We start from the raw sequence: 14,529 nt of genomic DNA, 5'->3' as shown, positions 1-14,529 counted from the left end.
CAGCAGTTTCAGCTCCCAGAATCCTCTCCAGAGGACTGGAGAAAACAATTATACGCAGGCTTTTGGGGAGTTTAGTGAGAGGAATGAATGCAAAGAATCTCTTCCTGGGGGCTTAGGTCTCATTGACCAGCATTCAGTCTCATGGGCATCAGCTCTCCTCTAGGGAACAGATTCAGGAGATTTGCCTTGAGTCTTCTGGTCTTTCACCACTCTCTGACTACAAAACCCCAGAGCAAGGGGTCGAGTCACCTGAACCTCCTGGCCTCTGATTTGGCACATTAATTATAGATAGGACAGTTGAGTGAAAGAACTGCCAGATTTGAAGGCAAGAGACCTGCATTTGAGATCTGTTTGACCTTGGGCAAGTCATTTAATTGCTTTGAGTCTTAGCTTCCTCATCCATACAATGGAGATAATAGAATCACAGGATCTCAGAATTGTAAAGACCTCAGAGCCCATCTAGTACAACATTACTGAGCTGGAATGGTCTCCCCAACCTCTCCAACAACTGTTCATCCACCCTGTCCAAGAAGACAGATTTGCAGTTTCATGTGCAATCATCTTTTTAAAAATTATACTATGTAATGGAAATGCTTGTTTTGTTCCATAAATTAAAAATGAAATGAAAAATATCTCCAATGAAAGGGGAATCTTCTCCCTCCTGAGGCACCTCATTACACTTTTGCATACCTCTAATTTCAAGAAGGGAAGCTAAGTAGCACAGCGGATAGAGTAATGGACCTGGAGTCAGGAAGACTCATCTTCTGGAGTTCAAATCTGGCCTCAGAGGCTTCTTCGCTGTGTGACCCTGGGCAAGTCACTTTACCCTTTTTGCCTCAGTTTCCTCATCTGCAAAATGAGCTGGAGAATGAAATGGTAAACCACTCCAGTATCCTTATCAAGAAAAGCCCAAATGGAGTCACGAAGAATCAGACACAACTGAACTATAACAAATTTCAAGAAGTTTTCCTTATATCATTCTGTCTCCCTATATCTTCCACTTAATGTCCTTAATTTTGCCTTCTGGGACCGATCAGGCTATGTCTACTATCCTTTCCACATGATAATTCTTTAAATATTTGAAGTCAGTATCATTCCCCAGTCTTTCACCTCCTCCTCTGCCTTTCTTCTCCTCTCCAGAATAAACATCCCCAGCTCCTCCATTTTTTCCAGTCTCTCCTCCATCCTGGTTTCTGTCATCTGGACTTGCTCCAGTTGGGTCATGTTCTTTCTAAAATGTGGGGCCCAGAATGGAACGCAGTGCTCCCTATGAAGATTGTGAGCAACACTGTAATAAGGCAGATAGTAGAACACTCACAGAGCTACTGGGAGGGCAGCTTTAAAAAAAACCAAAAACAATCTTCCATTTCTAGAAGAACATGAGCTATCATGGTTCTTCTTCTGTCACTGCTCCTGGATTTGGGTGTGTAGTCTTCTTACTCATTTCCTGTTTTTTTTTCTTTTCTTTTCTAGACCACAAAAGGACATAGTCTAGTCAGGGGAAGGGAACCTGCGACCTTGAGGCCACATTGCAGCCTTCTGGGTCTTCAAGTGCCGTCCTTTGACTGAATACAAACTTCACAGAACAAACCCAAAGGGCCACATGTGGCCTTGAGCCTGCATGTTCCCTACCCCGGGCAAGGGTCTATTTGCAAAGATGAGAGGGAGACTGGTGTGGTGAATAGAAAGCTAGCTGGGAGCCAGGAAGACCTGTGTTCAAGAACTATCTCTGCTATCTACTGGCCATGACCCTGAGCAAGCCATTTAACTTCTGTTTGCCTTGGTTTCCTCAAATGTAAAGTATGAGTAATAATAGCACCTACCTCCTAGGGTTGTGAGGATCAAATGGGAATATTTCTAAAGCACTTAGCATAGTACTTGATACACAGTAGGCATATGTAAATAATAAAAAATATATAAAACAAACATAAAAAGATAAAATAATAATATAAAATTAAAAAAAAACCTTGATAATGCTTATTCCCATCTGTTCCCATGAGTTTAGGACTTGCATGTAGAAGATGCTTAATAAATCTTTGTTGAATTGATTTGTGCTTTTTGAAAGAACTTTGTTCTTTCAAATTGCTATACAATGACATTATCATTATTTTTGTTCTCATTCTTCTCACACTACATTTGATGCAGTTCTGATAGAAATGGCCCTGGGACAAGTCCTTTTGCTACTGCTGTTCTTTTGTATTTAATATTTGGTAGATTAAGGTATGTGATATTTTTTGATAATTGAATGAACAGATTGGGATATTATGATTACAGATAATGAAAAGCATTTATTTATTTTTTTTGGTGAGGCAATTGGGGTTAAAGTGACTTGCCCACAGTCACACAAGCTAGTGAATGCTATGTGTCTGAGGTCAGATTTGAACTCAAAACCTCCTGACTCCAGGGCTCTATCCACTACACCACCTAGTTGCCCCTGAAAAGCATTTATCAAGTGACACATTTATTATGTGTCAGGTACTTTGTGAAGCCCTCAGACTACAAAGACAAATGAAAGACAGTTCCTGCCCTCAAGAGTTTACATTCTAAGAGGGAGTAGACAATACATATAGGGGAGTGGTGGTCAGGGAAAGGAACTTTGGTCTGGGAAGTCATTAAGTGGGAGTGGAACCATAAGGGAATCCATCATCTTGTCTTTTCCAGAGGCAAAAATGGTGGTAGTGAGTTGATTACTGCACCCTGAGCAAAGGTGAAAAAATGTGTGGGGTGGGTTACAGTGGGGGAACAAAACAACTAGGGTGGAGCATGCATGAGGTCTGGGGCTGCCTACGCATAAGATTCACCCCAATCATGAGAACATGGCCCCAGGGCGAGAGTTCTAGCAGTAGCAGCAGCAGTATGGTGGCGTGAAAGGAAGACAGCTACGGTAAGCCATGATTGGGATCAAGGGCCCACTAGGTAGTGAGGACATGTAGTCAGTCAACGGTCAGGCAGTCAAAAAGCATTATCAAATTATTAAGTGTTTACTATGTGCTCCTTTGGTTACCCCACCATCTAGTGCAACCATAGGTTATAGTAAGTGTTCAAACACTTTTAATCTCTTTGTTTACAGATATATGTTTGATGTGTACTCTGTGTACTTTGTGGTCGTTGGCAACCCTGACAGAGAAAGAGGTAGGCCCCATTGTGAGCAACCTTTTCCACAAAGTCTGAGTTTACTTAACAGAATCACCAGGGAGCTATTAATTTAATTACTTTACAAAAGAATTTACTGTGGAGTTCTTTTAAAGAGCAAGCTTTTCTGATGTAGCTAATTTAGGATTAAAATGTTTTGTATGGGATTTCTGTACCACATATAACCAAGAATTGCCTGACCAGAAGGTTGATCTTTGTGATGAAATGATGTTCTTCCTCAGCTTTTCATCATTATTATGTAATACAGAATGAAAGAGTCAGTATATTGTAGGGGATAAAAGTCTAGCCCTACCAAAACCTGAACTAGAGAGTGGAAATGAGGAAATTGGGGAGATATTGTGGAGGCAGATTAAAATTTCACTTTTCTGTAGTGCTTTAAAGTTAACAAAGTTCTTTCCTCTCAACATTGTTGTGAGCAATGTTGTGTGATGATTAGAAATCAGTCAAGTGGTGTTGGGAGGATCAGAACTCAAGTCTTATCTGGGACACATTGGCTGTGTGACACTGGGCAAATCACAGGTCTTAGCCTGCTCTCTGTAAGATTGTAAGATGTAGAGAAGGGGCTGACCAACATTAGTAGAGAAAGTGGACTTTGTTTCCTCTTCTTCTCGTACCTTTTCTGCCAACCGCCTCCCCATTCTGAGAAACTCGAGTCCCCGTTCTCCAGATTGGTAACTGTCTGCCCAGACCACTCTCTTAGAAGCAGATCCAGCCAAGTTTCACTTCACACCTGGCTCAATTGTAGAGTTCTCTTCATATTCCTCCACTTTGACAACTTCCTTGGTCCCCATTGGCCTCTTTTCCCCTCAGTTTTTCACTCTCCTCTATATGCATTGTCTTTTCCCATTGGAATATAAGCTCCTTGAGGGTAGGGATTGTTTAATTTGCTTGTATTTGTACCCCAGTGCTTAGCTCAATACCTGGTATACAATAAGGGGTTAATAAATGCTTTCTCAATCTATATCTATGTGTCTCTTTATCTCTCTATCTCTTCATCTATCTCTTTATCCATATCTCTTTATCTCTATCTTTTTATCTGTTTGTATCTCTGTCTATCTATCTATCATCTATCCAACCTAATGAAATCACAAGCCTAGTCCCTCTCCTTGTGAGGTAAAGAACACAATTATTATTATTATCCCCATTTTACTAATGAACAAATGAAGCCTAGAAATATAGCGGGAGATGGCCACTGTGTGGGTGCTAGAGCTGAGGTGTAAACCTAGGTCTCCTGTCTCCAAGTGAAGGACCTTTCCTGCAACACCATGCTACCAGAAGGGGGAGCAGGGGTAACTGGCTAGCATGGCTAACATCACGTAGGGTTTAACAGATATTCCTTTCTATTCTCATCTTTGTCACTGAAAGATTTCATGAAATTCTACAGTTTCCTTGCCTGTCACAGTTGATGTCCAGTTTAACTGATATGACTGAATCTTCAAGAGCTTTTAATTAGTCAGGGTCCTTGCTTTCAATATACCTTCTTATACTTTGAGACTGAAATACGAGAGTTAAAGCAAGATGTTGTAGGAGACTGGCATCAGAACACAGGTTAGCAGGGAAGGGGTGATAATATGATGGTTTAGAATAATGGCAACTTACGTTTAATGACGAGATAAAGGTCAGGTTTGGGTTATTCTAATGGCAGACAGGTGGAGTCCTGGGTTTTATTTTAACCCATTCAATCTAATGCAGATTCAATGGATATTCATTCAGTGTCTACTGTACACAAGACCCTTGGCCAAGTGGAAATCACAAATTTCCTATCTTTTAGGAGGTTCCAATGTATTTGAGAGGTGGGGAGCTTACAACATAACATACCTAAGTATGATGTAAGATAGAATGTGACAGGGGCAATGAGGAAATATGAACAACATATTCTTGGAAAATGTGGGGAGTTCAAGATTGCTTTCAGCTAAGGAATAAGGAGAAGCAGAAAAAGGTGGTACTTGAGTAGACCTTGAAGGAAGAGAAAGATTTCTACTGGTAGAGATTTGGTAAGAGCTCATTCCAGGCATGGGGGATAGCCTGCATGAATTCAGTTCAGGATGCGATTAGAGTCAATCTGGAATAGTCTGTTTTGGCTGGAACATAGAATACATGAAAGGAAGTAGTATGAAATAAGGTTAGATCCAAATTTTGAAGAGCCTTAACTGCCAACTAAGGAATCCTGTTCCATAGGCAATAAGGACCCAGTGAATGGTTTTCAGCAAGGGCATAAGAGCCATGGGTCAAGGGAATTTATTTTGTCAGTTGTGAAGGCAGCTAGATGGTGCAGTGGATAGAGAAGTGTCAGGAAGACCAGAATTAAGATCCAGCCTTGGATCTTACTAGCTGTGTGATCCTAAGCAACTTACGTAATCTCTGTCTCAATTTTTTCATCTATAACATGGTTATAATAATAGCACCTATTTCCCAGGGTTGTAATGAGGATCAAATGAGATATTACTTATAAAGCACCTTTATAGCACAGTGCCTGGCATATAGTAAGCACTGTCTAAATGCTATTGTTTGGTGATGATGATGATGATGATGGTGATGATGGAGGGCAGAGACTTGAGGCAGAGACCCCAGTTAGGAGTCCATGATAGTAATCAAGGTAAGAAGTAATGAGGCCCTGAACTGTAATGGTGGCCATGTGGCTAGAGAAATGGATATAAGAGATAATCTGAGAGTAGCATGGACAGGACTCAGAACTGATTTGGAGTAAGTGGTGAGGTAGTAGGAAAAGCTAAAGATGATGCTGAGAGGCTGAGTCTATGTTATTGGGAAGACGGTGGTAGAATCTAAAGACTTAGGGGAGTTTGGAGGAAGGGCAAGTTTAGGGGGTAAGATCAGCTCGGTTTTGGACCTGCTGAATGAGGTACTGTTAGCTCATCCAGATGGCAGTATCCAGCTAGCAGTTGGAGATGAGGGTCCGAGATTCCAAAAAGAGCTCATGGCTATAGATAAAGACATCAGATTTATTTGCATAGAGAAGGCAATTAAAACCAAAGGAGTGGATAAAATCAGCAAAGGAATGAAGCTAAAGAGAAGAGCAGGCAATCACTATCACTGAATCACAGAACTTCAGAGTTAGAATACCCATGGAAGCCAATTTTACCGACCCATAACTGAAAAAAAAGTATCTTCTCTTCAACACAATTGACAATCGGTCATCTAGCATTTGCTTTAAGATAAGCGAGGGGCAGCCCACTACCTCCAGAGGCATCCCATTTTACTTTCTGACAGCTCTAATTGTCAAAAAGTTGTTTCCTGACTTCAAATTGGTCTCTTTGCCACTTTTTCTGTTACTTTTATTTTTGCCTGTGGGGTCAAACAGAATAAATTTAATCACTCTTCTTCCTGACTGCCCATTAAATTCTTGAAAACAGTTAAGATGCTTATCTAAGCCTTTAGGTGAAACCTTCTCAGTTTCTTTAGCTGAACTTTGCAGGGTATGAACCTGATGCCCTTCACCATCCAGGTTGCCCTCCTATGGAAACTGGGGAGGGAAAGAAAGAGGAAGGGAGAAAAAGGAAAGTGAGAGGAGGGGAAGGAAGGGCTGAAGAAGGAATGAGAGAAGAGGGAGGCATATTGGGAGGAGAGAATAGGGAGGGAGGAGAGAGAAGGTGAGGGAAGACAAGGAGGAAGAAAGAAAGAGGGAGAAAACAACTGGTAAGGAAGTTGAGCCAGTGAGCAAATACTCATTCAATTACTAGAACCCAACCAATTTGAATCACTTCTCATCTAGTTCTTTGCACTATTCCAACACCCTAGTCTGAACATACCCTGCTCAGCTTCAATGGGGACTCATGGACATTTTTCTTGCTTGGAAATAACTTGTGATTATACTATTGTTGTAACCCCCAAACTGGTCTTTCTGCAACCAGGTTTAGGTAGTGTGCCCTGGTGGAAAGATTACTGAATTTAAAGTCAGAAGATTCCTCCACTACCACTACCTCCACCACCTTACTATGACTAGTACTAATACTAGTACTAGTACTACTACTGTTACTACTACTACTACTATCAACAACAGCAATTTGTTAGACTTACAGCTCATTACCTGGGGCAGACAAATTTTATCTTTTGCTGCTGTGTTGCTCCAGGGAAAAGGGGAAGTTGGATTTCCTCATTTTCAAAATAATTTTGGTTTTAGATGACCTTTAAGTACTCTTTCAGCTCTATATCCTATGACTTAGAGAATGATACAGGGAGGAAGTAAATTTGGTCGCTCAAGGCAGATCTTCCTGACGTTTGATATGACCTTGACCCTAAATATAGGGTGCAAGAAGTCAGCATCTTGAACTTTGTCAATCAAAAGATGAGTTTTCTTCTTCTTAACGCCCTCATACTTTGTCCACTTACATTACAATAAATCAGATGCTGCCTTGTGACATCAAAGGAAGCAACTATTGTGGAAAGAATAGTGAACTGAGGAGAAGGAGACCTAGGTTCTAATCTTTGCTCTGCCACAAATTAGCTATGCAACTTTGAGTAAGCCCCTGTCTCTGGGCCTCAGTTTCTTCGTATGAAGAATGAGATTGTTGGACTAGATGACTTTTGACGTCCAGCTCTGTCAGTCACTGGTTCCAAAGGGTTAGCTATTGTTGTTAAGTCATTGCAGTTATGTCCAACTCTTCATAACCCCATTTGGAGTTTTCTTGACAAAGATACTTGGAGTGGTTTGCCATTTCCTTCTCCAAAAGGCTTTGGACAGGGTCCATTATGGTCCTGTCATATATCATAATTTTAGTTTAACTGGCCACATTTACACCTGACTTCTTTTTCCAATTAGACATGTGTCAAGGTAGGGACTGTATCCTATGTCCTTACAGTTTTATGTCCCCTCCCATGACCTCCCTACCCACCGTGTACACATGAATTTATGAGATCTTGACATGACGAGGACAGGGCTTCTAAAATGTGGGAAGCTAGAGAGGTTACCATTTGAGACATTTACACAGCAACATTTAGGGACGTTTTCCTCTCTGCCTCAAAGCAGTGTGGTGTAATGTAAAGTATGCTGGATCTGAGTTCAGAGGAGCTGGGTTCAAATTCCAGCTCTAGCATGTACTAGCTATGTGGCAGTTGGGCACATTTAACTTGGGCAGTTAACTTCTCTTGGCCTCAGTTTCCTCATCTGAAAAAATGGGGAGGTGTTGGATTAAGATCATAGATTTAGAGTTGAAAGGACCTTAGATGTTAACTAGTCCAGTCCCTTCATTTTATGGATGAGTAATCTAGTTATTTCAAAATTCTCTAAATGAAACATAGATCTTCTCCTTGGTGTGGCCTTAGTAGCTGCCTCCTTTCTAATTAGGGTCTTTGTGCTTTAGATATGTTTGGTGGGCACAGGATGTGAGTGCTGACTAAACCATAAAAGGGGCCAACCCACATCTGGGAACTTGATTTTGATTGTGAAATGGGAGCACGTTGGGCCCTTCTTGTGCTGGGAAAATATGAGACCATTGCTTTATTTATCAACAGAAGGTTGGCTCAGTGGTGCTACTGATTTCTAGGTGCAGGAGATCCAGAATATTAATAATTCCTCATGTTTACATAATACTTTAAATTTTAACAAGTAATTTGTAAATTGAAATGATGTTTAACTAATAACTTTAAATTTTATAAAGTGAATTATTTACAACATTGCAGTGAGATCATTAGTGAAATTATTATTATGTCTACTTTACCTATGAGGAAACTGAGATGTCTAAACTGGGATTCAAACCCAGGTCTCCCTACTCATCTAGTGTTTTCCAGACTATGCTAGGTTTCAGTCACACTGGCCAGGCACAAACAAGAGGGCAGCTTAGAGCCAGAACTAACAGGATGATTGTGGCTTTGCTCTAGGGAATTGACATTCAAGGGAATATGTTTCTTCCCTAGGGCAGTCCTCTTCCTTTTGCTGTGTCACTGTCCCTCTCCACCCATGGCCCTTTTGCTAAGCCTTGGATTATCACTTAATGAATTATTGTCAATGTCATGCCCCTGTCCCGTGGTTTCACCCAACCTCTGGGCCTGGAGATTGGCAATGCTTGGGTTTCCTGGGACCAGCTGCTAGGTTGGTGATGATGGGAGTATACCTTGGCTTCCCTAGATATAATTTTAAGATCTTGATTCATTTTCCTTTCCCCCTTCCCCCCACTCCTTCCCCTTTCCCCCAACTAAAGAATTTGCTCCATGTGACAGTTTTCCCATTGACAGCTCTGGTCTGGAGTGGCATGCTCCTAATGCCAGCATTCTGCCGCCTTGGGCTAAGACATGTCTACACTTTGAGGATCTTCAAATACATTGAAGAAATCCTGAGACACTAGGGGAACTACAGACCATGATCTGGGGGCTATTACTTTCATCACCAAATCTAGCCCTTTACAAATAATCAGCTCTCAATTAGGCACACTAAAGGAATGAGGTGGCATCATAGATCATCCCAAATAGGATAATTCCCCAAAATACTTTAAACAAGCAACCTCCTTTAAAGTTCTAGTATTGGAGAGAGACAGAAACCCAGTGTATTGATTAATCATGTTAAATAAAGCTACATTCATCATATTTGGAGGAAGGTAGGATATGATTTGACCTGTAATCCTCTGTGATCACCAGCTCTGCTATTAACAGTCCTCTTCTGAACTTAGCCTTGGGATGCATTCTGTGATTCTTTTTTTAACAATAGATTTTTATTCTCCAGTGTGTTCCACTTAGGCTTACACTAAAGTCGGGTGAGGTTTTGTAGATAAAATCTTAGAGCAGGAAGGCCCCACAGGTGTGGGCCTTTTAAACAAGAATCCTTTCTACATTATCCCTGACAAGTGGTTATCTGACTTATGCTTGATGGTCTCCACTGATGGGGAACTCACTCCCTCTCAAGACATCCCATTTTATTTTTGGAATGCTCTAATTAAGAAGTTTTCCCTTATATGGAGTGCCTCTTGGCAATATCTACCATCGTTCCTAGAGTTTCAGGTAAGTTGAATACCTTATTCACATCACAATCTTTCAAATACTTGAAGAAAGCTACCATTTTCATTGAAATCATCTCTAGACTACACATTCCCAATGCTTTTTAACAAAAATGCTAGGTCCCTAGTAATTTTTTTTTTAAAAACTGGAACCCATCCTCAGACAGCTTATTTTTGAGTCCTTATGCTATTCTAGTTGTCTTACCCATATGTGCTCTAGTTTGCTAATAACATCCTTTCTAAAATATAACACCTAGAACTAAAAGGAGTTTATTTATAGATGTGGTTTGACCAGGCCAGGGGCCAGTAGAATCATCACCATCCTTCCTCTAGACATTATGTTTTCATGAATGGAATCTAAGATCACATTTTTTTTTTGGATTGCCATTTCACAGTCATACTGAGTTTTCATGGTACATTGAGAAGAGCACTAGATTAAAGATGAAAGAGATCTGAGTTCTAATCCCTACTCTAACTTTTGTATGACCTTGGTCAAGCTATTTAACCTATGTGAGTGTTTCCTTCATTTGTCATAATGGAGATAGCAAGTCTTGGAATACCCATCTCAAAGAGTTGCTGTGAACTACATGCTCTGCAAACTGTAAAATGCTATAGAAGTATGTTATGATTATGAAATTAAGAGGACATGGGTTCAAATTCAACCTCTGACCCTTACTACTTGCATGACCTTGAGCAGCTCTCATAACCCTCTGGGCCCCAGTTTGCCCATCTCTAAAATAAGGTGGTTAGACTACATGACCCACAAGATTGATTCCAATTCTAGATCAATTAATCAATCAAGAAACATTTATGAAGCACCTATGTGCCAGGCACTTTGCTAAACGTGGGGATACAAAAAGAGGTGAAAGATAGTCTTTCCCCTCAAGGAGCTTACAATCTATAATCTATGATTCTATGATCCCCTAGGTCATTATTCCACAGACTGGGGGTGTCTAGCCATGCCCCCCTGATTTTGTTCTTGTGTAGCTGACTTTTAAAATTCAAGAGTTAGACTTTACATTTATGTTTATTAAATGTGAAATGAATAAACAGCTCAGTCTTCTAGCCTGTCAGATATTCTTGGAACACAGCTCAGTCATCCAACTTGTTAGATGTCCCTCTCAGCTTCAAGATGTCTATAGATTTGAGAGGCAAAGACATCTGTGCCTTCATCTCTGTCATTAATTTTTTTTAAAAAATGAACAAAAAAGGGCCAACTTCCCCAAGTTACAAATAAGGAAACTAAAACAGTTAAATGACTTTGCCCACCACCCCCAGAGAGTTAGGAGCAGAGCTGGGACTATCAATAATGACACCATACATCAATCTGGTGCTTCACCGATAACAAGGTTCATCCATGCTCATCACCTTGTTTGATTTTCACAATAGCTCCAGGATATCAGCAGGTCAGTGAGATGGTCCTCCATGTACACATGAGGACACAGATCAAGAGTACTCAGATTATTTGCTCAAAGTCTGAAAGCTACCATATAGCCATTCAGGGGCTACAGGGCAGGCACCCTGATTCCTTGATCAGTTTTGAGGGAGTTGAGGGGAATAGGGCAACAAATGATTCATTGTAGGAACTCAGTGAACCACACTGACTCCATCTTGTGACTCAATTCTGGAGCTAGCTTAGTTTCTCTTCAATTATAGGTCTAGTCCAATTTCTGTCTTGTGAGAAAACTTTATTCAACTGTGGAATTGGGAGAAAACCTTATTTCATTGTTTGAACATAGTCCTGCATGGCTGGGGAAGCTAGACTATTACGTGCTTCTTAGACACTCTTAACCAAGGTTATGCTGACCCAGAAACCCAGTCAGACCCAGCAGCTGAGTTTTCTCACAATTGTGCATCTCAAGCAGTCTATACGTTTTATCTGAAAACTGACCCATGCTGACTAATCAGTTATTGTTTCCATGTTCCTTTGATTGTTGACAGATACTTGGGGATCGGGACACTTTCTTTTCTGAATTCAGGGAATTACACCTGTTCACTTTCCCCCTCCAGACTTGGAAAGTCCCTAATCTTTCATCCAATTAGAAATCAGATTATCTACTCTTGTATTGTTTACTTTTAATGAATGGGACTTATTTGATTAATTGCTTTTAATGTATAGTCAGGCAGCTAGGTGGAACATTGGACAGAGTGCTGAACCTGGAGTCAGGAAGGCTCATCTTCCTGAGGTCAAATCTGGCCTCAGACACTTTTTAGCTGTGTGACCCTGGGCAAGTCATTTAATCCTGTGTGCTTCAGTTTCCCACCTGGAAAATGAGCTGGAGAAGGAAATGGCAAACCACTCCAGTATCTTTACCAAGAAAAGCCCAAATAGGGTCATGAAGAGTCAGACATGACTGAACAATAACAAAAGTTTTAATTTTTAAAAGTCTGTCTCCCACTGTATTCAGGATCCAGGCCTAAACTGAGGAAGGGGCCTGGTCCCTATTTGTTAAGCAATTGGTATGCATTGCTTTAATACAATGGTATGTTGAGAAGATCAAACCTTTGTTTCCTCAGTCATTTCATCTTTCAACTGCCAGTTTTCATTCCACTATGTCATCTTTCCTGGTCAAACACCAGCTGAGAGTGGTGGGGTCAGGGAAAGCAGGGAGGCTATTTGCTCAGAAGTGTGCTGTGTAAACGGCAGACCAGAATTAAAAGTGCATTGAGTGAGGCAGCTAGGTGGCACAGTGGATAGAGCACCGGCCCTGGAGTCAGAAGGATCTGAGTTTAAATTTGATCTCAAACATGTACTAGTTGTATGATCCTGGGTAAGTCATTTAACCCCAATTGCCTCACAAAACCCCCCAAAACAAACAAAAACTCATTGGGGAAAACTATTTGTAATAGATAATGTCTTCTAAAGAAACCAGACTCACAACTATATTTTCTTTATGTACATTTTTTTATTTACACATGATGAATTGTGACCAGGTTATTAGGGACATAAAGATGTGTGGTATAGTGACTGGGCAGAGACGAGATCTCCGTAGCTGTGAGATATAGCTAAACATAATGTAAGTTATTGATCCTCAATATGATATTCTGGTCATTTGCTGTAGCTTTTCTGGCCCTGCTCAGGGACACTGGAAGGTGCCTCGATCCCCACAGACCCAGGGCCAAGATCCTCTTCTGCTCCCAGGGGCTGCTGGCTCTCAGCTCCACCTGAAACAAGAGGGGAAACAGGGAATTATGTCACAACTCAGAATCAGACTTGGTAGAGAACTGAGAAGAGAGAATGTTAGAGCTAGAGGAGACCTTAGAACATAGAACTTTGGCTATGTCAGAACTGGAAGGGACCCTAACTGACTGAAGACCAGAGAGGGTAAGTGATTTGCTCATTGTCACACAGCGAATAGATGGCCAGAATTCAAACCCAGGTCTACTGATGCCTCGTTCTAGATTCTTTCCACTAGCCAGACTCATAGCCAAGCCTTTCTTCCACTTGCTTCAGCATCTGGCCAGGCAGAGCTGAGATCTGGCTTCCAGCCCCTGGAGTGGAATAGAAGTCACCCTGTCCCTTGGCAACAAAGGCAATTGGCTAGCTGATCATAAGGCCAATGTTTCTGGGGACAGTGCCAGCCAGAAAGGGAGTTAGCAGTGCTAACATAACAAAGGTAACAATATATTTGGCTTAAATTAACAAGGTGTCGTTAATCTTGTATACCCACTGAATACTCAGTGTAACTCTCTTGCTTGGTGAAGTATTTGGGGATTTCTCTATTCTCTCCTCCACCTCGTCTTTCGTGGTCTCCTATATTTCTTAGGAATTTCTTAGAAGCAATGCATTTCAAAGCCAGGATGAACTGATGACTTCTGATTTGAACCTAGACTCCACATCCAGGGCTGTCTCCATACCCAATCCACTCTAGAGTTACTTCTTCCTCCTCTCTACTCCTATAATCACTGCACAGGGAACCCCCACTTAGTGCTTCTTAGCAAATAAGATAACATACACAAAGTGTTTCGTGAAGCTAGAAGTGCTCCAAAATGTTAGTTATCACCATAACTGTCATCATCACTTTTAGAATCAGAAAATCATGGAGTTGAAAGGGAATTCAGAGATCATCCCATCCATATGAGGAAACCAATTCTACCTAGGGAAAGTGACTTGCCCAGGGTCACATAGCTGGATGACACCAAGCTAATATTAAAATCTTTCATTGGTTCAGCATTTTATAGTTTACAGAGGAGTTTTCATTACCATTCTATAATTTGATACAGCAACCTGTTCGTGGCCACATAGCTACGTTTATGCAGCTGGTGGTATAGCAATTAGGGTACTAGGCCTAGAGTCAGAAGAGACCCAAGTTCAATTCCAACCTCAGACACTAATTTTGGGATCTGGGGCAAGTCACTTAATTTCGGTTTGCCTGAGTTTCCTCATAAAATGAGGATAATAGTAGCACCTACCTCTCACATAGAGTTGTGA

The 14,529-nt window shown here is 41.1% G+C and overlaps 1 protein-coding gene across 1 annotated transcript in view; it reads right to left on the bottom strand.

Annotated features, from left to right (window-relative positions):
• Window positions 1–13,044: 13,044 nt before the first annotated feature.
• The window catches only part of TG (thyroglobulin), a 371,783-nt gene continuing 370,298 nt past the window's right edge, over window positions 13,045–14,529 (bottom strand). The window contains exon 48 of the mRNA XM_027845510.1: window positions 13,045–13,262. Within this exon, the coding sequence (XP_027701311.1) occupies window positions 13,147–13,262 (116 nt within the window). The 3' untranslated portion in view covers window positions 13,045–13,146. The remainder of the gene's footprint in view (window positions 13,263–14,529) is intronic.

The sequence above is a fragment of the Vombatus ursinus genome, unplaced genomic scaffold, assembly GCF_900497805.2.
Source record: "Vombatus ursinus unplaced genomic scaffold, bare-nosed wombat genome assembly UNPS02014973.1, whole genome shotgun sequence".
NCBI lineage: Eukaryota > Metazoa > Chordata > Mammalia > Diprotodontia > Vombatidae > Vombatus > Vombatus ursinus.
This window is presented reverse-complemented; position numbering and strand designations above follow the sequence as displayed.